The 24026-nt window shown below is 35.9% G+C and overlaps 2 protein-coding genes across 2 annotated transcripts; one reads left to right on the top strand and one right to left on the bottom strand.

Moving 5' to 3' along the window:
- The first annotated feature begins 4064 nt into the window (after positions 1-4064).
- Positions 4065-8007, top strand: LOC143471307 (uncharacterized). The gene is made up of 4 exons (XM_076969745.1): positions 4065-4518; positions 5344-6256; positions 6414-6539; positions 6781-8007. Exons 2-4 carry the CDS (start codon positions 5383-5385, stop codon positions 7176-7178), a joined length of 1398 nt encoding a protein of 465 aa, XP_076825860.1. The 5' UTR covers positions 4065-4518; positions 5344-5382; the 3' UTR covers positions 7179-8007.
- Positions 8008-13934: 5927 nt separating this feature from the next.
- On the bottom strand, positions 13935-16791 carry LOC143471126 (uncharacterized). Its single transcript, XM_076969500.1, has 2 exons — positions 15693-16791; positions 13935-14666 (listed from the first exon to the last, which is right to left on the bottom strand). Exons 1-2 carry the CDS (start codon positions 16717-16719, stop codon positions 14644-14646), a joined length of 1050 nt encoding a protein of 349 aa, XP_076825615.1. The 5' UTR covers positions 16720-16791; the 3' UTR covers positions 13935-14643.
- Between the last annotated feature and the right edge of the window lie 7235 nt (positions 16792-24026).

Raw genomic sequence — 24026 nt, 5'->3', positions numbered from 1 at the left:
CTACCTGTTAATTTGACTCGGACAAATCTAATATCACTTTCCTAAACGAATTAAATTCACAATATTCGTTCTTTTTTGTACCCTGCTTTTGTAAACAATACCTTAACCAAACTTGGCACTTGTTATAACAACTACACTTTTATAATTAGGGTTATTATTTTCGTTATTTTGCTGCAAATTACGTTCTGAACGTTAATTTGGTTTAACGATAACTTTTTTGGCAATATCAAAGATTACTGTCAATGAACTACATTAACCTCATTCAAGCTCGATTTGGAAAATATACGCTAGACATAGTAGGCTACTTAAAATTATTTCGATCTTTCTAAACAAATTCACCGCTTAAATACAAGTACAACGATATTCTGTTAGTTCAAAGCGTTACGTGAAGTGAAAGCGAAAGTTTAACTTTCTGGTGTTGGCATATACTGTACCTTCATCTTTTCCTCGTTCCAAGTGAAAAAAATGTATTTTACGCCAAAAAGCGTTTTCGCTTGAGACGCATATAGGGTGATTCTGCAAACATTACGGTACGAAAGGTAGCTTTAGCTCGGAGCGGTACCTTTCAGGTTTACGATGTTCCCCTACATCGTCTGCTGTTTAACGACAGTTTTACGGTTTCCTGACACTTTTACACGCGGGAATGAAAAAACGAACCAAACTGACCGTTTCAAGTACACAGACCGGTAGAATTTACGGAACATCGGAAGCATTTATCTTTGGCCACCGTTATCCAGCGCCCTGCACGGAAGACAAAACTTCACTTTTCCACCTGCTCATTATTACTTCTGCCGTACCTTCTGCTTAATGGCTGGCTGAATTTCGGCTTTGAGGATTGCCCCTTAATTTGACAATAAGTGATGCTTTTTGTTTAAATGAAGCTAGTTTCAGTTAATACGCGTAAGCAAAACCGAGTGTGTCAGACGATCGCGCTTCTAAAGGCCGTAATAGACCAGGTGCGTGCAAACAAACGAGGCTCTCGATATTAACTGTTTTATTGCACTTTACAGTCAAACTGATATAGGAGAAAATAACGCACGATACTCTTTTAGGTGCTAAGAGATATCGTGGATAGGCCGATCAACAGCAATCCCGGGATCGCATCGCTGGGCAACTAAGAATAACAAGTATTGATTGACAAGTTTCAACATTTTTTCTCAACAGATAACAACTAAATTGCAAAAATTCTTAAAAAATTTTTACGTAATAAATAAAATTAAATGCGAAGTATATTAATTTGCAAGGCGAGAATACAAGTACAGCCTTATTTTGCGCTGAAACCGTATAGCGCTTATCCTTGAATTTTGTTGAGCGCTGCTGATGTTCTGCTGTCTGTTGCTTTTCTGACTTGAGAATGCTGGTTCTTTGCGGGCAACGCTACTTTAATTGACTCCGGTTAAAGTTCAGATGTTTCAGTTATCGACGTGGCGGCACTCAACAAAGACAACTGACTCAAGTCATGCCGAGGAGTTGGGAGTCCGGTTGCTGGTAGACCTGTCGCCTGAGCTACAGCGTCATTCTCTTTTGTGAAGCGTAAATTAACTAAAACCAACAGCTATCAAACTTTCCTGATGTACAGGTTCACAAAGGAATGTTATTGATGCAAACCAATTTTATGTCGCTAAAACTATAAAAAAACTGTATGAAAGTCTACTATACTATATTTCACAATCATTCCGTCATCTAATTAAAAAAAAAAACAAATACGTGTAAAGCTTTTTTACACCAAAAGAAGTAAAATACTTAGGCTAATAAAATATTCTATGGATATTGGTTTTTGAATTAGGACGCGAAGCGACAAGGAATCACGAGATATACCGATTCTTTTAATCTGTGCCCATAAGCAGAGTATACACACCGTATACTTGTCTTAACGACTTGTACGGTATATACTTTTGACGAGCGACGCGTGTGTGTTGTCATCCGTACGGCCAGGTTTCCAGATCGTTAGAACCGATAACTTGATTATTACTGTTATCTATATAATTAATAAAAGTTTTGTTTTGTATACTGATCAATGTCTATTAAATTTCAGTGTTACGTAAGCTGGCGAGTATAAGCCCAAGCTAAGCCCAATAATCAAAATATTTTCAAATATTCCCCTGGCTGATTATTTTACGAGCATGTATTTACACCGCATAATTTCTTATGGCGATAAACTGAAATTTCACGAGTTGATGTAGTTTTTATAGGATAAATGGTTGATTGCGTTTGGGCGTTAGCGTTTGGTATCTTACCTGACATTTTTTCAATATCTTGGATTTATGTGAGACAAGGTTGTGTTAGGTCAAGCAAGTTATGCCAATATTTTGACATTTATGGTGCCTAAATCAACCTGCTGATTTACTGTGTAAGCTAAACGCCTTGTTTACATTAAAATAATTTTTCCACTAAATCCTGACACATTGCACTGGCAAAAAGCCAGTAGTCAACATTACCACATGCGTATTGACTATCACATAAATCTGCGAAAAATATGCGTTCGGCTGTCGGATGGGCAAATAAACCGTTTATCCGCCCACCGCATAACGACCGGAGTAAGTGTGACCGCAGTTCCAAGGAAGGCATTAAATGCCACTTTTAGTGACACTGATTATTATTCAACCATGTTTCTATCTATTTTTGTGAAAACTTTCATTTTTCCTTTGCAAAATGTTTAATGTTTTCAAGCAGCACAACCAGGTAGAATACGTTAAACCCATAGTCAAGTCAAAGTGCGACACAGACACAACGTCACTGTGTCACTACCTGTTGCAGTACTCCTATTTTTAAATTTTGTCCTGTAGGAGTTCGATTTTACTAGTACGAGAATATAATATGCAAACGTAAAAAGTGATTGGCTGGTTTCAATTTTGCTCCTTACTTCAAGTTGGTTTGATTCAGGTTATTGTGTAAACAACAGACAATGAATAAGCTGATAATTTATGAACGAGAAACTTTTGTATTTATACGTGAAAGTATTGAAACACAATTAGATCTACAGTTCTACGTGGGACCTTTCTCGAAGAATACGTAAACGAAGCACCGTAAAACGCTACGATTAACACGATCACAAGTTCGTTTAACACAATAAAGGCAATAAAACTCCATGCAAGGTCTGTCAGCCACCATATTGCGGCCACCTTGCCTTTGAAGTCTATCACCCAGTACTGGTGAACAACGAATAAGCAGGATAGCAACACAAAACTGCTGGATGCAGGCTCTGATCTTTTGCTTAATGACCTGTCATAAGCTATTTTACCGTGGCCATTCCATGTGAAAACGGTGCTAAATTGTTCTCTATGTTCTGGGACGAAATATATGATCAACGTGCACTGCTGGAAGTAAGTTACAACGTGCTACATATGCATACCTCTAACTTTGATCATTTTCGAGCTTGTATTTAATGATTTTAAAAGCATACGAATGGAGTTTTTTTCAACTCAAACTTCATAAATTTGAAGTTTTATGCAGGTTTTTTGGTTGCTTAAGTTTATATTCATTATATTTGAAAATATGAAACATCGTTAGTTCTCATTAGAGACAGATTAAAGTAAATCATATATTGGGCTGTACTATGTGGCATATGTACTTTGAAGGTTTATAACCATTATCTGTTAAAAGCGTAGTTGTTAAAGTTATTATGACAGGTACTGGGCCAAGTGTTTTGCCACAAAACGCAAATAAAATTTCATGACATGTAAACCACTTCTCGGATTATAAGTAGGGCAAAACATTTCGACAAAAAGCGTTCATTGCAATATAACAACAAAGAGATTAATGCTAAGTTTGAAAAAAAATTGACACGTCATGTTTATCGGATGGATGTTGAGATATTTTCAAGGAGCAAACACATTATGTGGTACAGTTTGGAAAAAAATTAGACCTCTGTGCGTGCTGGCGGAGCTGCCCATAAAACAATGGTTTGCCTTGTCGTGGCGCTGTCTTTGTTTTGTAAGCATTAATTGCTGGTTGCTTTCCCTTTTGTATGCACTGCCATAAATCAAGAGAGCCGCCTCCCGGAGGTAATCATTTACCATTAACCATGCCAATACTTAGTCAGTTTACGTTTTCAGCTTCAGCGATACGACAAGGAGATTTTTGCTTGAAAGATTGAAGTTGTCAAAAATGTCTTTACCAAAGAATCCATTTTGTTACTTTGGTTGCACTGGAGAAACATTCAGGCTTTTACTGGTTGTAAAATCAAAGGAAATATACAGAAAAGTAATACGAAAAGTATAGCAGACAGGCATAATAACGAAAAGGTCGTGATTTATGAGTAATTTAAGGCGGATACAACCTATGACAGGCCATTACATCATTTTATATTAGACTCATGTTAAGTTGATAAATTAATTTATTTTTTTATTCCAACTTTTTTATTTGTGAATAAAACTTTGAAAGTGCGTTTTTATATTTTAAGCAAACAAACTAAAAAGTGATACAACGTTAAAGGAAGCGTTCTCAGAAGTATGAGCATCGGCATCTACGGTCGGAACCGGTTCATCTTTTGTAATATCCAGCTAATGAAAGATTAAGGTGATTGACAGTTCATGGCCTCCATAGATGGAAAGGAGTTGACTGCTTAAATCAACAGTGGAATTTCGTGTTGCCAAGTGTAATAAACAGGCATGACGTTATGAGCCATACGAGAAAATCCACTGTTGTTCTGAACCAAAAATAAGTTTCCAACAATAAATCACAGCAATTATAGACAAATATTTGTGTCTGAAATTTTACGTAAAATGTTCAGGTCTGATACAACCAATTTCGTTTAGTTTTCGTAACCAAATTTATTCTTCAAGTTTGGCATGTATAGAAGAACTGGCTGGCGTTTTTCTATATTAACCTATAGTATTTTCAGCTGTGTACGAAAAACTACTTTCATTTTTTGCCATCAATCGCAGTCCATCAATCAAGGAGCGAGATTAGTCATGTTCGCGACTCTTACCAAACTTGGCTATAACTATTAACCCAGTAAACGACGGCATTAAATCTTTTATGGTGAAAATTTCAGTAATTTTAGGACAGCTGACTTTAATTCGATTAAAGCCGAAAAAAGAAAAAATTTGATCTTTTTTTAGCAGTAGTAAATTCTGGTTACTGTGGCTTTAAGGCATTTTTTATCGCGTTTTAATATTCCTATAAAATTACTTACTACTACAAGCTGCTACATTATCACTGTAGCCACTTTTAACTGTTGCTTTATTGACCATAAGCTCATTAGTGAATAGCCTACATGTTAATTTTTATAGATGCATAAAGAGGAATCGATTCACTTATTATGCTGTTTAACCAATTCGTCAAACCATATCAACGGGAGTGTTTATAATAATTTTCTCACATTTATTTTTACAATTTTAGGAATGTTTTACCTGGGTTGGCGAATACTTTAATCGATACATGAGTGGTGAGGTTGAAATACCTGAATTTCATTATAATATGAATTTTGTTGTGGGGAATATGAGCAATACAACTCGATTGCATGAAAGCGCTTTTGCTGCAAGTGTAACAAGTTCTGAAAGCAGCGGTCCGCCGGATCCTGGGCTTATGAATCCCGCCAAGAATTCGCCATCGCCTTCGTACGAATCCATACCAAGCTACGACAGGCACATCGATGTAAGACATCAAGGACTTGTGCCAGAAAACTCAAGGAATGGGGGGTCCTGGGGCAATCCATTAAAATTACATCATTCATACTCTGCAGAGTCTGTTCCGAGACCTCAAGGTGAATTCTACGGAAGATTGTATGAAGAAAATTCTCTGCCAACTACAAATGTACAAACCCGCTCCTCCAAACCGGAAGTTTCAAGCGAAATGCTTCCAGGAACATCATTCGGTTATTCTTCTATGCCATTTGTCCGACAAAGTGCCTTTAAACATTCCAGCCCCGATGGATTACTGCCATCTTCGCCGAACAAACGCAACGCTTCCCCGTCGGCTGAAAGAAAAAATGGCCGTCCTTTGTCCACATCGACTTTGGAAACAGAAGCCCGCGGGAGATCGCAAACTACAGACGCGACAAAACCAGAGGAAAATGCGTTTGCTTTTCGGGGTTCCAATCATCTTCATGGACATACTTATGTTCCGCCTAGGCCCAGTGGACATTATCTTCCCCATAGAACCCCTACAACTTGCGGACATCCGCCTTTAAATACTTGTCTACCGAACTCGGGTTATACTATTGCCCATCACAAACAATTTCCAGACTATGTTGATGTAACGTCGCAAAACCCTTCGTCTCTACCGACAACAGAAAATATTTATTTTTCACCAAGTATGCTTCACTACATAGTTTGTTAATATATTAATAACTTATCATTCAGATACGCAGTAAATAAATGCTAATACTAATTTAAGTTTGAAGACCGATTTTTGCAGTATAAATTGTGAAAATAAACGATTTATAAGCAGAGCGATTTCGTCTATTATAGTGGACCCTTACACCACCCCAATTGGTCAATATCAGCACTTTCCTTATTCTTATTACAACGGTCCCTATCATCAACCTGGCTTGCAAAATCCACAAGATTTCGCCAACAGTTTTAACCCAAACCAAGGTTTGCGTTTACAAATTACTCAAATTAATCACTGTTGTGTTGTTTGACAATGAGAAGATGTAAAGGTATTGTTTGAAAACTGCTGGAGCCTTTAATTACCTGCTTTCCAACCACCATATTTGAAATCGGATTTTTTGGCTTGTTTTTTAACTTCATTCAAAATGAAAAAAGAATCATAACTTATCCACAACAAAATCAATGGAATTTTTTATAATTAAACATTATCTTTCTTTTTCTATAGTTGTACCTCCTGAATCAATGGCCTTGATGGCCCATTCGACGTATCCTCACCCGTACACAGCCAATCCAGGCCAGAACTTTCCAACAGCTGTGGTCGGGAGAACCACACACGCTCGAAGACGACGTCGTCCATACACCAAATATCAACTGGCTGAGCTTGAGAGTGAATTCGAAGCAAATGAATTTATCAGCCGAGAAATGAGAGAACAAATTGCAAGACGAGTCGGCCTAAGCGACAGGCAAGTAAAAATATGGTTCCAGAATCGCCGAATGAAGAAGAAAAGGATGATAAATCGAGGAGAGAGCGTTCCTGGTGACGACGACGAGGTCCAGGGAGAGTCCGGTTCAGCGGAAGTCTCCTCGCTTCATTGTGACAATTACATGTCATCTCAACGATAAATTGTAATCGTGCTCAGGCATTACAATGCTTAAAGTGAAATCACTTCCCAACTCCAAAACTGCTTGCATATATACGTCGAGAAAATAACTACACGTAAATACTCGTCACCGAACATGTCATTCGGGCAGAAAAATCTTTTAATTCTTCTATTAAAAATCCTTGATTCGGCTGACAAGTGTGTGATTTTATTTTGAACATAAAAAGTCTCAAGTCGTAATAAAAAAGATTTTACTTTGGTCATGAATATAGTGAAGGTATAAAACGATCCACTAGTATGTGCTATATATTTATATGAATTCGTTTAAATATATTTTTGTAACTTACTTAGTATTACACGATATCGTTTTATATATAAAGTTCTTATGTCTTTATCTCGAAAAGTAGGCTAGGTGAAATAATATTTTTGCAAAGGGTGGAAATATTATTTTATTTATTTCATGAAAAAATCGAAACGATTATATCAGCATTATAGTTTTATTCAATTAAATTGTAGCGTGCATTGGACGTGGATTACAGTATCAGTAAACAGTGCAACTGCAAACTTGTCTACATGAGTAGGAAAAATTGTTATGATGTATACACAATGCTTTAGCGTCTCTTTATTGCCTACTTATTTGGTTAAGTTTGGATTATTCCAAAATTGTATATTAGTTCGTCTTAGTATAGGTATTATCAAATACTGGATTAACTTACCAAAAATGTTTATCTACATGTATAAACCATTGACATATAATTCCAATCCTACAGGAACGTACTGCCTCTTAATCGTTTTTTTCTTGTTTTGTTATTCTGAATTTATGATAACGGTTATATTAATAAACCCTTTGTTTTCTGGAAAGCAGTTGTTGTAAAGTTTGTTTTTCGTTGCTGTATCTCAAGCTAATAATATCGCATAAATTTTATGAGTGATGGCGAAAACTGATTCAGATACAATATTTTTAACTCAAAGTAAACTAAATTATGACTCAGCCAAGCCGATATTTTAATATTTTCTAATACAGGCGCAGTGATAAATTTAGAGGTAAAAAACGCTTCGCCTGGGTTTGTTTTACTTTGCTGTAGTATAGTGCTAAGCACTGCTTATTATGCATGAATTTCAAAGCAGTTGACGTCAAATAATTTTAACATATTATTTCATTTTGCAAAGCTAGAATTTAATACCTAAACCTATTTTCAATATGTAAACATGACAGTGCTATTGGATAATGTTTGCATAAAACTTAGGCTTAGGTTGAGCAATCTACTGGCACAAAAGGTGACGCAAAAATAGCAGTAAAAATATTTCGTTACCAACCGTTGTTCAAACAGTGTCAGAAAGCGACAAGTCATCCTGTACAAGATATCTTATTCTAAATGTAGGGTATTCATCTTGTAATTTATACTACCGTACAGCGTCAAAAGGCTGCCTTGACTTGAAATGGTGGACAATGTCGAGCACTAATCTGTTTTCAGAAGAGTCATTGGTTTATTTATAGTAATGTTAACAATAACAAAAGACTGATTTCAAAATTTTCTTCTAAGCAAGTCCCAATATTTCGTCAGTGAAAAATTTTACACTTTAAATTACAATTTAAATGGTAAATTGTACAGGTAATATTTACACAAAGAACACAACCAACTGCGCTTGACATCAAGCAGCCGTCTGGTTATCAGTGACCAGTTAAAACTCGAAAAACACGGAAGTTGTTAAAATGGAAAACTGCTGTGCGTTTTCTTTTGTTAAGTTACTATTGCGGCAATATCACAAGAGACGGTCGTCATTGTGCTGTCTTTTTGACGTGTCGACAAGACATAAATTACACTAAAAAGACACCGCTAGATCAAAGACCGCTCCATGCGGAACAGCAATAATATGACTGCAATTAAACATGCAGGCTCGTGAGAAAGAGGTTCTACTTACCATTAAAGCGCTTGTCTTTTCTGTGCTGCACTGTTTTCAGACGGAACAATAAATTTAAAAAAAAATGCATTCCTTTCAACTATTATTATTTTCTACGATTATTTTCTAACGCTACAAGTAGTATTTTTAATAAACCGGAAATAATGTTTGAAATGTTTATCCTACTGATTGATTGACTAACTTCACTATAAATCATATGGTCTTACTCCATATACATTAAAACGACAGCATGATAGATAGATAATGTTTAAGTTGACATCTTCTATCATTTCCATGTAGGTTCAAGGAAAAAGTGTCTATTAGTTTTAGTCCGCATTTTAGAATTCTTTTACAGATCTGTTGATTGCAATAGTTTGTTTCTTTTATCTGTAAGTTTTCCTGTTAACGTTTTATCGAAAAAGTAGGCCTATGTTGTTGTTTACCAAAGTTTTATCGGCATTTGTTCGCAACTACGCAGTATAATGCACTTTACATCTGGCTTGATGGAATGGAGATGCCATGTCCTTAAGTATTACATGTTACTGCACAAACCAATTCATCGATCGTCGCTAAAACCGTTAACGGGCATGTTAGCTTTTTGACAGAAGATGACGTTAATAAGAATTTTAATGACTTTCGGATAAGCTAAGCTTGTTTTATGGCGACCATAAACACAACAGATATTACAGCCGACGTGAAAGCTTCGGAAATAATTGGCTGTGGTGATTATATGTTTTTCTTTTCTACGTATACCGGCTGTAGGTGAATCGTCGTAAATTGGGGGAACACCGTTCTAGCTCAAAACCGCCATAACATGTATTGTTCAAAGCGCGACATCTACCTTTAAGCGAATGAAATCTGCTTTGAACGTCCTCACATAATAAAGAGCATGACGTAGTATACATTAGAATATTTATTTTTGAACTCAGAAATGTTTTTTTCCACAATTCAAAGACTTTACAATGACTTTTCAACCACAGATTCTCTCCTATTGAAGATATCTACACATTTTTATTATTTGTATTTCATTTCTTGTATAATCTTGGACGTATTGGGGAGTGTTTGTTATATCTACTGAACAGGGCTAAGCGTCACATATTCGTTGATTAAAGTCCCATTATGGAAAAAACAATTATAACTTAGTGTAATCCTGTCGAATTTTCAACTTGTAACGGCATAGTGATCATGTGTGTGGTCAAATGTAAACATCTCCAGCACCAGGTATAATGCAATGGAATGTAAAGTTGCGACAACACTCGCAAACATTTCATTTTCTTTGATGTTGACTTAACAAGCGAAAACTGCAACGTTTTTTGTTTTCTTAGTTTTAAAAAAATAAAGAATTCTAGCCGAATCTGTTGGATAGATTCGGATTTGTGAGGATAACAGGAATGGTCAATATTCTTGCTGCGTAATATTTAGTCTAATGTTGGATTTGACGCAGTCCTATACCTTTTCCCTCCACATAATACAATGAATATGTCCTGGACAAAATGTTTTCATCATATACATTTAGTTACAAAAAGTCGGTCGATGACGACGCGCCATCACGAAATTTGCTGGGAGTTTTATTTTCAAGTGTATTTAACCTGGCGTTTTTCCAAACATTCTCAGCAAGGTTTTACAATGCCGTCACACAACACAAACAAACCACTTCGATTCGCCGTCTCGCATTGATTAGGCTGATTGCAATTTTATAGCTGACATAAAATAACGGTAGAAAACATTTGCCAGCACCTGGTTTTACGGCTAAATTTACGAGCTGACGGTAACTATGTTTTCGAAGTGACGTTTCCGGCACATCACAGGGTACGTTGCTATCCTGCTTTTTATGGCGTTGTTTTATATCCCCCCCATTAAAAAGTTTTTCACTTGCCGTGAACAACGAAAACTAAGTTATTGCGCTGTATTACGGCCAGTCGCTAGACAGTATGCAAATGTGTGACCTAGTGCACTTTTTTATGGTTTTCTGATCTTTTGCAGTCAGAAAAAAAGAAAAGGTATTCATGTAAATTTCTACGAGCTTTATTTTTCGCTTTCTTCAAATAAACCACTTCAACCACTGAAACCCACCTCAAATAACAGGTAATTTTGTTAATAATTTTGTTAATTCAGTAACAATGTTTACGCATATAAACTGTCAAAAAATAAATTCCAAAATCTACCAAAACTCAGGAATAAAAACAGTAACAAAATGGCAACATCAGTTTTGTAGTTTTCTTCATTTGGACAAGATGTCTGCAGATTAGTTCCTGGTTATTTGCCTTGTGCAACTACAAGTAAAATAGAAATCAAGATCACATTATTCAAAATAAATCGTCAACTTACGTGACTTCAGTAAACTATGTCTGAAATGTGTTTGTTGTTTCACTCTTGTTGCTACCTTGTTATCTAGTTCATTTTCAAAGTATTTTACCTGAAAAACATTCTTCCGGCAACAAACAAAAAACGAAAAACGTACTCACAAGCGTTTCAATACACTTACATGTAACGGAATTTCCAAGATACGCAGCAAACCTTTGTTCTGACATAGCCTACACAGGCTATACTGAAACATTGTCGATAACGCCTCGCTTCACTGGTACCCTATCACGGTGTTGCCTATGCGACATCTAACGGTTGTAGGCAAACGCACAGAAACAGGGTAAAGAAAACTCGAGACCTTCATAAAAGATGATGTATTCAGTTGTATTTGTAGACGGAACAAGGCCAAGTCCAGAACAGGCTAATAGAAATAGATATAATTATAACTGTAATCTGTTTGCTTTTCAGCCGACAGTGCACACGTCTTTGTAGGCAGCAAAAAGTTTTGGAGGTACAATTACAACTCCACAACTTAAAACTACCTAGATTGACGTTATGCCAATGATGTTATTTTAAACTATAAGTTCTATGCTTAATCAATATACATTTAATTCAAAAATAATACCCGACACACTCATTTTTGCAACTTTAGAGAATTTGATCTGTAGGTGTTCATCTCTAGCCTGCACAATGAATCTTTGGCTCCAAGTGACAAACCTCAACTAAAAATACAGACCTGGCTTTGTGTTAACATTTTAGTAGACAATAAAGCTATTAAACCTCGTCTGGCTGCTGTGAATAATTGACAGAAAATTTGTTGGTCGGTTTAACGGCGATTTTTACAACCATTTTGTAAACGCAAAATGCGCTGACTGGGAGGCTTCTGCAAACAGAGCGCAGTAAAAGTTATGTGCTGCGTCCAATGCAGGAATTAACTCTAAGGCACCCCATACCAACGCTGTATTGTTTGAGAGGCTTCAGAAAGGTTAGTTAAACGGAATGAATACCGATGGTTTCGCAATACGCACTAACCTTACACAGTGGTATTTTTTATCAATTTGTGTGATTGGTCCTATTTCGCGTTACCGTATGTTTGCTCTTGCTCGTTAAAATCGTTTTTCGGTAAGTTCAAAGCTTGTTTCCTGTCACAATGAGCGCTTTTCCAGCTAAGTAAATTTTGTTTAACATTTTTAGTCGGTGAGATTAGTTATTTTTATTTCATTAAAACAAAATTTATAGCCCTAAAATTTTATATAGCTTTTAGTGTAATGTTCATCAGTGGAAAAAAGAATTTAATAGAATAGAGTGTATTAAAGTAATATATTCCATAATGCCTTTAAACATATCGTTTAGATTTTTGTCATGTGGACATTGGCTGCAGCAACAGAAAAAGTTATTCGTCTATCATACACTCAGAAAAGTGAAAAAAAGTGTTTTAAAAATAAAAAGATGATGCCTTCATAAACGAATCGAAATAAATAAACGAATTAACTATTGTGAAACTTTATTCGTTTGAAAATTTGTCGTGAGTTTTACGGCTTTGTTCAAGTTAAAATAATTTTTTCGATTTTGGGTTTCGTGTATTTTCACTCTTTAGTTCTTATCTGGGGAGAGGTGATATGGTGCACACGCTGCCACTTATACCTGATATTTTTTGTTTTATTTTTAGATTCTTATGTTCAGTAATTACGACTCAGTTGGAATGCGCCTTGCAGCTGGTGTGGTATAGACACAATTACTTAAGGAGTCAGGTTATTCGAGCTCAGTCGGTCCTACTGTTATTTCAATCACATATTTGACGCGCACATCCAATCGTACAATACGTTGCAGCTCAACCATGTTTTGATAAAAAGGTTTTCCTCACAGCACTATTCCATCTATATCGGACGACGTACAAGTCGATGAATAAAGAGAGATGCAACAAGCACCACGCAGGAATGTCGATGTCACCACATTTACTGAAAATCATCGTCGATGTGCAATTTTGCAGTACAGTCTGGTAGGGTTCGACATCAAGCCCCAACACCATCACACGATGGCCACGGGAAACTGGGCTTCTGTACGAATTGAGATTTTTTATGTTGGGTTTTCTGATGTGCATTATAAAGTTGTAATTAACAAACTTTTGCTGGAAAACACCTCTCTGCCTACGTCAGGATAACTCTATTCTAACTATGTTGCGTTCGCTGGCGTTACGAGCTCATAAACATAGCAATAAGTGCACCTGTCTTCTAATTTCACTTAGAACATCATTTGTTTCGTGTATTTTATTAGCCACCATCAAGGATGGTCATCGAAGAGAAAGCTAACTGAATTTGCCGTGGTAGCAAAATATTCTACTTCTACCTTTGACGCTGTCACGGACGGTATAGTCTAGTGTATTGTTTCTGGTAGGGAAGCGAATTTCTCTCATAAACGTTCCATACACAGGCTTTATAGTATACTTCTTTTAGTCGACTATTTTGCAAGATAAGGCTAGTAAACACACAGTGCTGTCTGAAAAGATCAAGTTCTTTCTAAAGAAATCAAAAACAACAGGATTTACAAGCAATTAACTTTTGAATGCTTTTATTACAACTGGTTACCGATTTGTTACTAAGCACCGTAAAACATCTCAATAAGCTACCAGTACGCTTAAAATATAAAAGGTTATACGTATATATTTTACTATTTTGGGGTTTAGTGACTGTGCTTGTTGTCATCATCACATTAATACTACCGACATTTTCTTGCACATTTTAAACCTTTTTAGTTTTGTCACTTTTTCCAGCGCTCTAGCGGATAAGCGCTCACTATCATCAACTAAAGCACTGTTGTTTGTTTGTTTGTTTGCTCACATCGCGCAAAAAAGCTAAAAATGAAATGAATTAATGTAGCCTATGAAAAACAAATCAAACTTTTTCCTTTTTAAGAACTCAGAACAAAAATTCAAGATCTAATTTGTTTCTTAAACCAGAACATTTAAATCTGTTTTTTTTATCTTCTACTATTTTTACAAGGAAAATTATTTTTACAGTTTACACACCAAGCCGCAGTTTTTGTACAATTTTTTGCAAAAAAACCTACAAACATACTAGCAGACAATATTCTCATCATCAAGAGTCTTGCCCCAGCTGACAAGTATTAACTAACAGATGTATATACAGTGTGATTAAAAATTTAAGATAGGATTTTAAGAGTAGCTATCCTGTTCCTTGAAGTTTCTTGAGCATGTTCTTATAAAACCAATCGAACTATCTTCATCCAGTTAAAATTACGTAATACATGACCGCCGATGGACGTTACATACAAGCACTGGTTTTGCCTGAAACAAAAACATGACTGGTGAATTATACAGTACTTAAAAACTGCTTCCCCAATAAGCATACATATATAGGTTTTCCGTTCGAAAAGAACTAAAGTTGTCCCAAAACAAAAGAAACCCAAAAGTTGTAAAAGTCATCTGAACCAGGTCTTTATTACGTCATTAAACGTCGCAAGTCAAGACTAGTCCTTGAAAGAAGGGACTCGAGTCAAATCAAGTCAATTGAGATATACGAGGACTTTATCCGCACAAAAAGCATATATATCATTCAGTTTTTGCTGCGGTAACAAAAAAAAAATAGCTAGAAGTTTTGAAATTTCGCTTTGTTTTGCTGCCACGTATATGAATCTATAGTTAACGTAAATATCGCTCACTAGCAAATTTCATAAAACTCACGCATAAGAAAAATGGTGCCATTTTCGTATAATCTGCTTTCTGCCTCCACTTTTCAAAAGTATATACTGTACTAAACAAAAAAGCTCAAAACTGCACCATTCAGCGTGAATTTACTGGAACATCAAAAATCGGCCGCAAAAATAATGTCACGCATAGTCTATATACACCTTACTTGAAGAGGTTTATGAGCTGTAGCGTTACTGTAGTTTCCATACAAAATGTAAGTTTTAAACCTCACAACATTTGCTAATACTTGGTGGCTTTAAAAAATCAAAACTACTGAATATTCTGAACTTGACCATTTTTATTTGTAAAGATAAGCAATAAGAAACAAGCAAAATTAACGATTCTTATGTATATTACGAGCAAAGATATATAGTAGCCTATGCTATGATATAGTAGTCTACATATTTGTAATTGCTTTAGTTTTGCATAACCAGTGTCATGTTTTTACTTCCCATATTTAACTGAAAGCATGAGGCTGTTGTTTGTGTTTTCTTCAGTGGCATAACAGCTAAAGCTTATTCTTGTGTTCTTCGCGTTTCATGCGTAAAAGCATATGGCAAGCAAGAAAAATCACAGCAATCAATACAGGAAGTGATACCACCATAATAATGTAAAAATTCTGACCGGTTTCAACTCCGTAGGCCACGGTGCTTTGAGGCTGCCTTGTTGTTGCGTATGTATCTTGACTGTGGGTAACTTCGAGTGTTTTAACACACTGATTCAAAGTAACGGTCTTTCTTGATCGGGTGATGGCCCAACCATTTCGTTTCGTGGAACCCCAAACGCTTATCGAATAATTTCGTTCCAAATCAAATTGTTCCGGAATATGCAGAGAAACCATTCCTTTTATCGGAAGCTCTTCTAACAACGAAATTTTTCTGCAACTGTTTCTTGAATGTTTATACTGCTGACACAAGTACACAACAGCTTCGTCGAAAGAGTTGGACACCGAGTATGAAACTTGCACAGAACGATTTTCGCAGTGTACTTTGTTCACTTCTAAAGTCAGTTTTCTATCTTGACATTGTGGCATCTGAGCCATTATCGAATCTTGGCAGTCAGGAAGCCGGACCACCAAGTGCAGTGAGTTATTATAATTGTTTGTAGCTGGTAGGCTGCCTATAACAATTCTAAACGTTTGACCCGGCCTGACGTCTTGGTATGGTAGCTTACCGTAACAATCGTAATTGAAAGCAAGCGATGACTTAATCAGTTGGGCTTCTTCGAGACAATGATAGAATTCTGTAAAAGCTCCTTGGTGTTGCGAAGTTCCCAATCTTTGGATGGTTATCCTAAAGCCATGCAGCTGCTCCACTGCTACGTTACTTTGCAACATTATCCAGGAAATGTTTAAAGCTATCTTAACGTTACCAAGGACAGGGTCAGTAAACAGGTACCAGGATTTTTGCCTTTCTGAACTTGATGGTGCACTGGGGCTCTTAGAACCCAGTATATTTTTCCCAACCGGGCATTTGGAATATTGAAAGGTACATTTATTGCATTTTGTTAGAAGTGAACCTGTACCTGACCCTAAACCTCGACTCCAATACAAGCAGTCTTCGTCATTACAACAGATGCTGCTTGCAATGACCTTTGTCAGCCCACTTGCGAGTAACAAAATTAAGCAACAAACTTGTTTAGAATTCACCATCCTATCTCATATTACTATTCATTGGAACAGTGAAGCTGAAAATATATCGAACAGAAGAATTACAATATGCAAAAACAAAAGGCGACGTAAAACATGCAAGCGATGGACTAAAATTACATTGAACGTAATCTTGATAGCGAAATTAACAGCACGCTTTCAACTTCTCTTAATTCCCTTAAAGTCTGCGTCTTTGCATTTATGAATTCGCGGAAAAACTGCAATATCTTTAATACGCTAATGCGCTACAAATAATTATTTCCTTTTGGTAAGGTCGAGATAAACTTCTTCGTTTTCTCCCTTATTTTTAAAAATGCGAAAAAATTTGTTTTGAAATATTGATTCACTGCTTAACTGTGACCAAATTTCCTTTGCAATTAAGCAAAGCAGGTGAACGGTTAAAATAAATACATCTTAAAACGGACTGACTAACTCACTTCACAAAGAAAGCAAGCAATTGGTTGAATTTCTTGTAAAGCTTTGCTTTTATAGGGTTCATGTTTTATAAAAAACAATGAGGCAGCGAAACTTGAAAGTTTCGATCAGTGGACGGCAACAATAGCAATTCATTTCCGAATTAAGTCGTTCTCGGGACGAAGTCGGTTGTCGAGTACGTTCGACGCAAACTAGTACGTGCTTCGATAGAAACCGGATTTTCATAGTTGCTTACGTGACGTAACATTACTATATGACTTACTTACCGGCACGAGACATGATAAAACGAAATATGCTGCAATATTTTCGCGTTATAGCAATTAATGACGGAGACGTGACACAGTTATTAAAATATTTTTAGAAGTAGCGGTAATAATAGTGTGACAAAAAGTGGCTTGCTCATTAACCGAAAAATAACCTCCTTTGATTTCGTGTGATTGCGTAATAATTCAAGCTATCACGCAGCTGATTTCAAGAACGCCCCAGGTCATAGATAAGTCGCGGACAAAGATTCGTGGTGAAATTTGTGCCGAAACAAAAGTTACTTTTTAGATTTGAGTGGATTTTTACATGAAAATGAATGTTGGTTTCGCTTTCAGTAACCTTAGGTCAGTTTTAGATATTTTGGTGTTATCTCGCTATAGAGGATAAACTTCTCAAGTTTGAAAACAAAATTTCGTACATTTACGCACGTCTGATTTGTACTGAACTCTATATTTCTTTGCTGTGGCGCAACCAATTCGTGTTTTCTGCTTGCAAGTTCAGCGTACTGCGTGGTAGGTTACCAAGAACCTTCTTACATGGTCTTACGTATGACGTACTGCTGTTGACATGCCATAGATTTTCGTTCAACTTGTCTGTCTGTTGACAAGTTACTTAAAGAATTGAGAGATCGCCTTACGAAGATCGCTAGGGGTTTTCGAAACAATTAAGGGGAAAGCTGACGTGCGCACATTTATATCAACCGTCACCGACAAAGACAGTAAATTAAGGTTTCATTCTTAAGATGCAACTCAGGATTTGCACTTTACGAACATTCGTCATTTGTCTTGTGTAACGTCCTATGTTTTTTCGCTTGCGATATTAAGGCAAAACGTTATTACTTTAAATAATAATTGGAGTCAGTGGTTAATGAAAGTTAACAACATATTATTGGCTTCGTTTCCGCCAATATTCAACAAGATCTTACGGTAGTTGGCCTCATTGCAGAAAAGCTTTGTTAGAATAATGATGATTTATGACCATTAAACGTGATAACCTATCACATACAAACAGTTAGGATGCCATTTTTAGGAAGTATTACGTCATGCGGAAACTTCCCCATCTTGCATTACATATAGTTATAATTTTTTTCGAATGCTCTTTGACATTCATTTTTCCCAGTAATTTAGAGTTGCTCGGGTTACGATTCTGCACATGTCCATCGTATTACAAAGACAATGATTTGTTTAAATATAGAAAAAATAAAAATGTAGGCATTTTAAACAGTCTCATTTACAAATGAGGTTTTGAAGAACATATTACAAGGAAGTAGGCTATAGGTTTAGGCTATATAGGTTATTGCTCGAAGCTGTACGTTCTCTATAAGCTCCGCGTATACAATGAACTTTTGTTTTGCTTTAACCTTTGTTCGGATTTTCGTTTCCAGAGTAAAGAATTTCTGCACTCTGCACACTCACTCCGGTCATTTTAAAGTCATTTCTCGCTTCCGATCACCGACATATCGCTTAATTTGAGACATTTTGTCAGACGTTGCATCGCGTTTTCTTAAATTTCTTTTGTTGGCTTTTTTCCGTTCATTCGGATATAATTGTAGCGATTTTGTTTTATGCAAAGGTGCAACTTGCAACACATCCTTTTAAATGTAGACGCACTAATGTCGTATATGTGGCTTTTGTTGTAAGTTTTATGGTGCCGTCGTTTTAGTGAAACTTTTTTAAAAATTTGCTGTAAAACTTTGATGAGATGATAGCTACTCTTGGTGAGATTGCTCTACTGTTATGTAACAATGTGTGAAGAAAAGTGTAGGCCTATTCTGAAACAAATTTTCAATTACTTCCTTCTTTCGAAAATCATTATTATCTAACCTATCAGCTATTAACACATGAATGCTTGCTAACTCGGTTTAATTGAAATCTGTTTTAAACAATGCCCTTTCATAATAAATGGAAATTATAATTATTAATAGAATTATTATTCATTACGGCAGTGAATCTAAGCGACACCAGCTTATTTTATACACGAAGCTATAGAAAAAAATTTACCAAAGGCGTATTTCCTGATGGTTTAATCTATACACAAGTAACACCAGAGTCTATACACTAAGTTATAAAAAGAAGCTATTATGAGCATTATGAGTATACTTCGAGCAAACGAATAAAAAATTTGCTTGAACACAAGGTTGTTATGCCATCCGTTTTCTTTCACCCATCTATAATATATGGATATTTCATCTTCTTAACGCGTGCTGTTAAAATTTAATGGGCAATTAGTACTGTAGTGTAAGTTGTAATTATTAGGTATTTGTGTCGACTTCATTTTCGTATATTTTGCGTATAGGTTTTACACATTAGTTATAAAAGAATTTGAATTGAAAATGTTTCCACAAGCTGTGTTGCTAATTGTTACGTCCAATAATAATTTAAAGCGGGATAAAAAAAATTATCAGCAAGCATAATTATCGATTGCTATTCATACGGCGCCAAGCAGCAATCACAAATAGGCCTATATACTAAAAGATGTATAGGCTATTTTTAAACTTCAAGGAAATATAGTACGTATAAGCAGTAGAGTGATGTAGACCTTTGCTGCAGCAGTGTAGCCTATTGACGTTTAATTTCCAAAAAATTCCGAAGTGTATTGCAACCACTCAATAAAGTAATTTATCAAAACATCACTCTCAGCAAAGTTATCTTTCTCATTTAACTTCTATTTTTGATTAAAAAATAAAGTATTTCAGTATACTGTACAGACTTTATAGCTAGGCTATAATAAAGTTTACTGTATTCATAGTAATGTAAATTATCAAAATGTTTTGTTTATTTAATTTCAAATGTTGGATCGTGAAGGTTTTACCCAGGTGAGACCGTAAAAGTATAACTTTCATATAACACAACAAAGCAAGAGGTTTTTAAAAAGCTCCCTGGTTTAAATTCTATATGTGTACAATAGGACCTGGGTTCGAGATGATCTGCATTCGGTTGGGATTATGATGTCACAATTGTACCTATCCGTGTTCCACATTATATTGTCTTGCAAGACGAAAATATATTTCCGAGCAATATGAAAGAAACATCTACTAATCTAACTCTGAAAAGTATTAATCCCGAAACGACTTAGGCGGAGTTTCCCAACCGGAGCCCAAAGCCCCCCCGAGAGGGGGCCATGAGCAGATGCCGAGCACTGGTGAACTATAGTATAGTAGTACTGTATATAGGGAAAGACGAAGCAAAACGGAATTCAAATTACTAACGTTTTTGTGCTTGTGCTTGCTATGCAAAATTAGCGGCGCGAAGGCTACTGCACATGCAGTAGTGAAGTAAAAAGTGCTTTGCAATCAACAATCTACAGTTTTATTGATAAGCAAAGGCCATGTATTTTGTGGGTCACTGTAAGGGAGCTACAAACCATGAAAGGTTGAGAACACTGGGCTTATGTAACAGCAAATTTCTAATTATTATCAAAATCCGCGAAAGATCACGATCAACATTGAATAACATAGACTACCGTACTTTAGCTATAAAGAAATGACACTAATAAATCAACAGAATAAATCCCTGTACTGTATGATATAGTAGCGATTTACAGCCACTAATTAAGGCTCACAATAAAACATTTATTTCAACGCGAAACGCTGACAATAATTTTGAATTTGGCATTTGACCTTTTTCAAAGCAAATTTACAATGAAATCGAATTCACAACAACGAAGCACTGGACACCAATATAAAAATTGTGAAGACAAAGCAACAGTGGTTAGAAATTTTAAAGGAAATCGTGCTGGACTGTGCTAAATGGAAACATTGAAGCGATTACAGTCGATAGACAGTCATAATTGCAATACTAGCCACAGGCTAACAATCGATTAACGCAAAAAAATTGATTAAGCTTAATTGTAAGTTATAAGAATATTTTTTCACGGGAAAGATGATGCTAGCGCTCTACTTAAAATAATGTGTTTAGTTAAGTATGGGTTTAGTTGCCTAACAAGTATAGGCCTTCTGCTTCATGGATTTTGCTTTTGCAGTCGATTTTGCAGGATTTTAATATCCTGAAATTTTTTTTGCTGGCGCATCCATTGCAGTTTATAATGTAGTCTTTAATGACAGATTCATTGTATCCTTTGTGCAAACGCATGTGCTCCATTACTCTTGTGTCGAACTGATTTGTGTTCTTAAATGATGAAAGAACTGTCCTTATCAAATGGATTCGTGAACTAGAAGACAACTTTGACAATAGAGCTTTGAAAATCGAACGAAAGTTTTTGTATTTAGTTTTACTCGCATATATATAAGCTTAAATCTATATAAGTAATTGGTCACAAGGTTTATTTTTTTTCTCTAACAAAAACATCGCATTTCACACCGCACGGCTTATGGTTTGTCCGAAAAAGAATGTTAAATGTAATAAAACGACTGCAGGTCATACACTTGACCAGATGTTATCATGCTTATTTCCTAACAAAGACACTTTTACGGTTTCGCGAAAGTAATTTTACTGTGGTCTCTACGCTGAAGTAATAGGCCTACAATAAGTGAGACCTCGTTAATCCGTACCCCGATGAACCGGAATCCCCGCTATCCGACACAAAACTGCCGGGAACGGATTTCTTCCTATGCATTTTACCCCTTTAATCCGGAAACCCCGCTGTCCGACTCCGACACAAAAGTTTCGGAACAAATGTGCTAAATCAATCAATAAAATCCGATAAACCGGATTATTAACAGTGTAGCGAAAATGATTCACGATTGTTCTAGATACATTAGTTAGTTGACGAAAACAATTTGCCGATTAATTATCTACGCTTAATAATGTTGCGGTCTTTATTGATTTAAAAGTAGGCTACAGTACAGCATTGCGTTTTGTAAAAAATTTAGCTTTACTATACACTACAGTAGTGGTTCTCAACCTTTTTTGGCTTACGGCACCCTGCAAACAAACAAAAGATTTTGCAGCACGCACAGTCAAACCAAAAAGTTTCTGCATTAAATAAAAATAATTTTGAAAAGAGTTTTCGCAAAAACAAAACTAACTACAGCTCCGTATCATATCATGAAGAATTTATTGAAGTTCATTTCAAACAATGTCAGTGCTAAATTTGCGCTCGAGTTTTAGCGCAAATTCTTTCAATGTCTGGGCGCACATTTGATAATGCTACTCTAATCTCTTCTTCAACAGCAAGTGCCCTTTCTCTTTTTTGTTTTTTATGTTGGTCAAAACGGAAACTACAGTAGCCTACAGTACTACTACTGTAGCCTACAGTAGGCTCTTAGTAAATTTTACAACTAAGCTGATATAGTAAAACATTCTAGAATTAACAATGCTTTTACGATCGAGCACTCACAAAAATGTTTTTATTCGGGTGATACATTTAGTAAAAGATTTTGTGCATATGTAAAAGACATCAAACTGCATTTCAAGTTGCTGTACTGTATGTTGTGGCCTAAAAAGTCCTGTTGTTTTTAGACAAAGAACTCTCTTCCCTGATGAGTGATTACACCAAAAGGTCTCACAACAGTTAGCTGTTAGCAGATTCGTCCGACTCGAGTCACTTTTTGCGAAGACTTTACTTGAGTCTCTTTCAAGAAGATGACTTAAAAGGCTCGAGTTGACTTGCGACTCGAGTTTGATGACTTGGTTACGATTCTGCGCATTTCGGTCAAAATAAAATGCTGCAACAGAGTAGACTATATCAGAAAAAACGTGATTAGCTTATACGAACAATTTTAGGGTTATTGTTATCCCATTATAATACTATATATCTTAACAAATTGCATGTTATCGCAGCGCAAGCTGCCGCAAATCGTCGCAAATGACGTTTTTCGTGCGGATCACTTTCCGTGTGCAGGATTTTTAAAGCAGACATGGTCATAACTAGGGCCCGCAAAAGTCAATAAAGTCAAAAATTTCCTCGTCTGGACCTCGTCTGACCACGGATCAAAGAATAAAGTTGTTTTCAGCACCTAGGGGGGTGTTTCTAAGAAGTTAATAGGTCAAAATAAAGTCAAAATTAACAATAAAGTCAAAATTTTCAATAAAGTCAAAATTTGTCAAATTATGGGTTTTGACAAAGTTTTTGTGTTTCTTGAGAGTTATTTTTGTAAAAATCCTCGTGGAAGCATTGCAAATCAGGAACTGCGACACAATTAAACCATATTAACCCATAAAAGCAGGAAATAAGTCAGAATGCCCACTTGGATCAGCAGTAACTTTTATCGCAAATTGTCCATTGTTTATTCATTGTTACGTATTGAAGTAATCCTTATGCCGCGTGAAGGGGGTTACATTACTTCTTCCCTGTTTAATTTGCTGTTTATTAGAATTTACCATGCGGAGAAAATCGAGGCAAAGTGCCCTTTTCACAAGGACAAAATAACACAAGCTATACCTAAATCTATCGCCAAAAAACACGACGCACTTTTTATAATCCATAAAACACCTTTTTCTTTTCGACAAAATATTACGTTTGGGTCTGAAATCGACAAAATATTATGTTTGGGTAACTGGAGAAGAACTGTGGCCTCTACAAATAAGCAATTTTGTTAGGTCAAAATAAAGTCAAAATTTGATAAAAATAAAGTCAAAAATTTTTTTTTTAGGTCAAAATAAAAATGGCCCTAGTCATAACCAATCTTACTAGCGAAACTTGACGCTTTG

The sequence above is a fragment of the Clavelina lepadiformis genome, chromosome 9 (assembly GCF_947623445.1).
Source record: "Clavelina lepadiformis chromosome 9, kaClaLepa1.1, whole genome shotgun sequence".
Classification (NCBI taxonomy): Eukaryota; Metazoa; Chordata; class Ascidiacea; order Aplousobranchia; family Clavelinidae; genus Clavelina; species Clavelina lepadiformis.
The sequence above is the reverse complement of the archived record's forward strand: the minus strand, read 5'-3'. Positions and strand labels throughout refer to the sequence as shown.

What these genes read in the sequence shown, in the direction of transcription:
- LOC143471307 (XM_076969745.1), top strand. Translation starts at nt 5,383, where the DNA reads ATGAGTGGTGAGGTTGAAATACCTGAATTTCATTATAATATGAATTTT. An exon ending in AAATATTTATTTTTCACCAA is followed by an intron (nt 6,257 to 6,413) that starts GTATGCTTCACT and finishes CGTCTATTATAG; the next exon opens with TGGACCCTTACACCACCCCA. An exon ending in CAGTTTTAACCCAAACCAAG is followed by an intron (nt 6,540 to 6,780) that starts GTTTGCGTTTAC and finishes CTTTTTCTATAG; the next exon opens with TTGTACCTCCTGAATCAATG.
- LOC143471126 (XM_076969500.1), bottom strand. Translation starts at nt 16,719, where the DNA reads ATGGTGAATTCTAAACAAGTTTGTTGCTTAATTTTGTTACTCGCAAGT. An exon ending in GGCCTACGGAGTTGAAACCG is followed by an intron (nt 14,667 to 15,692) that starts GTCAGAATTTTT and finishes TTTTTGTTTCAG; the next exon opens with GCAAAACCAGTGCTTGTATG.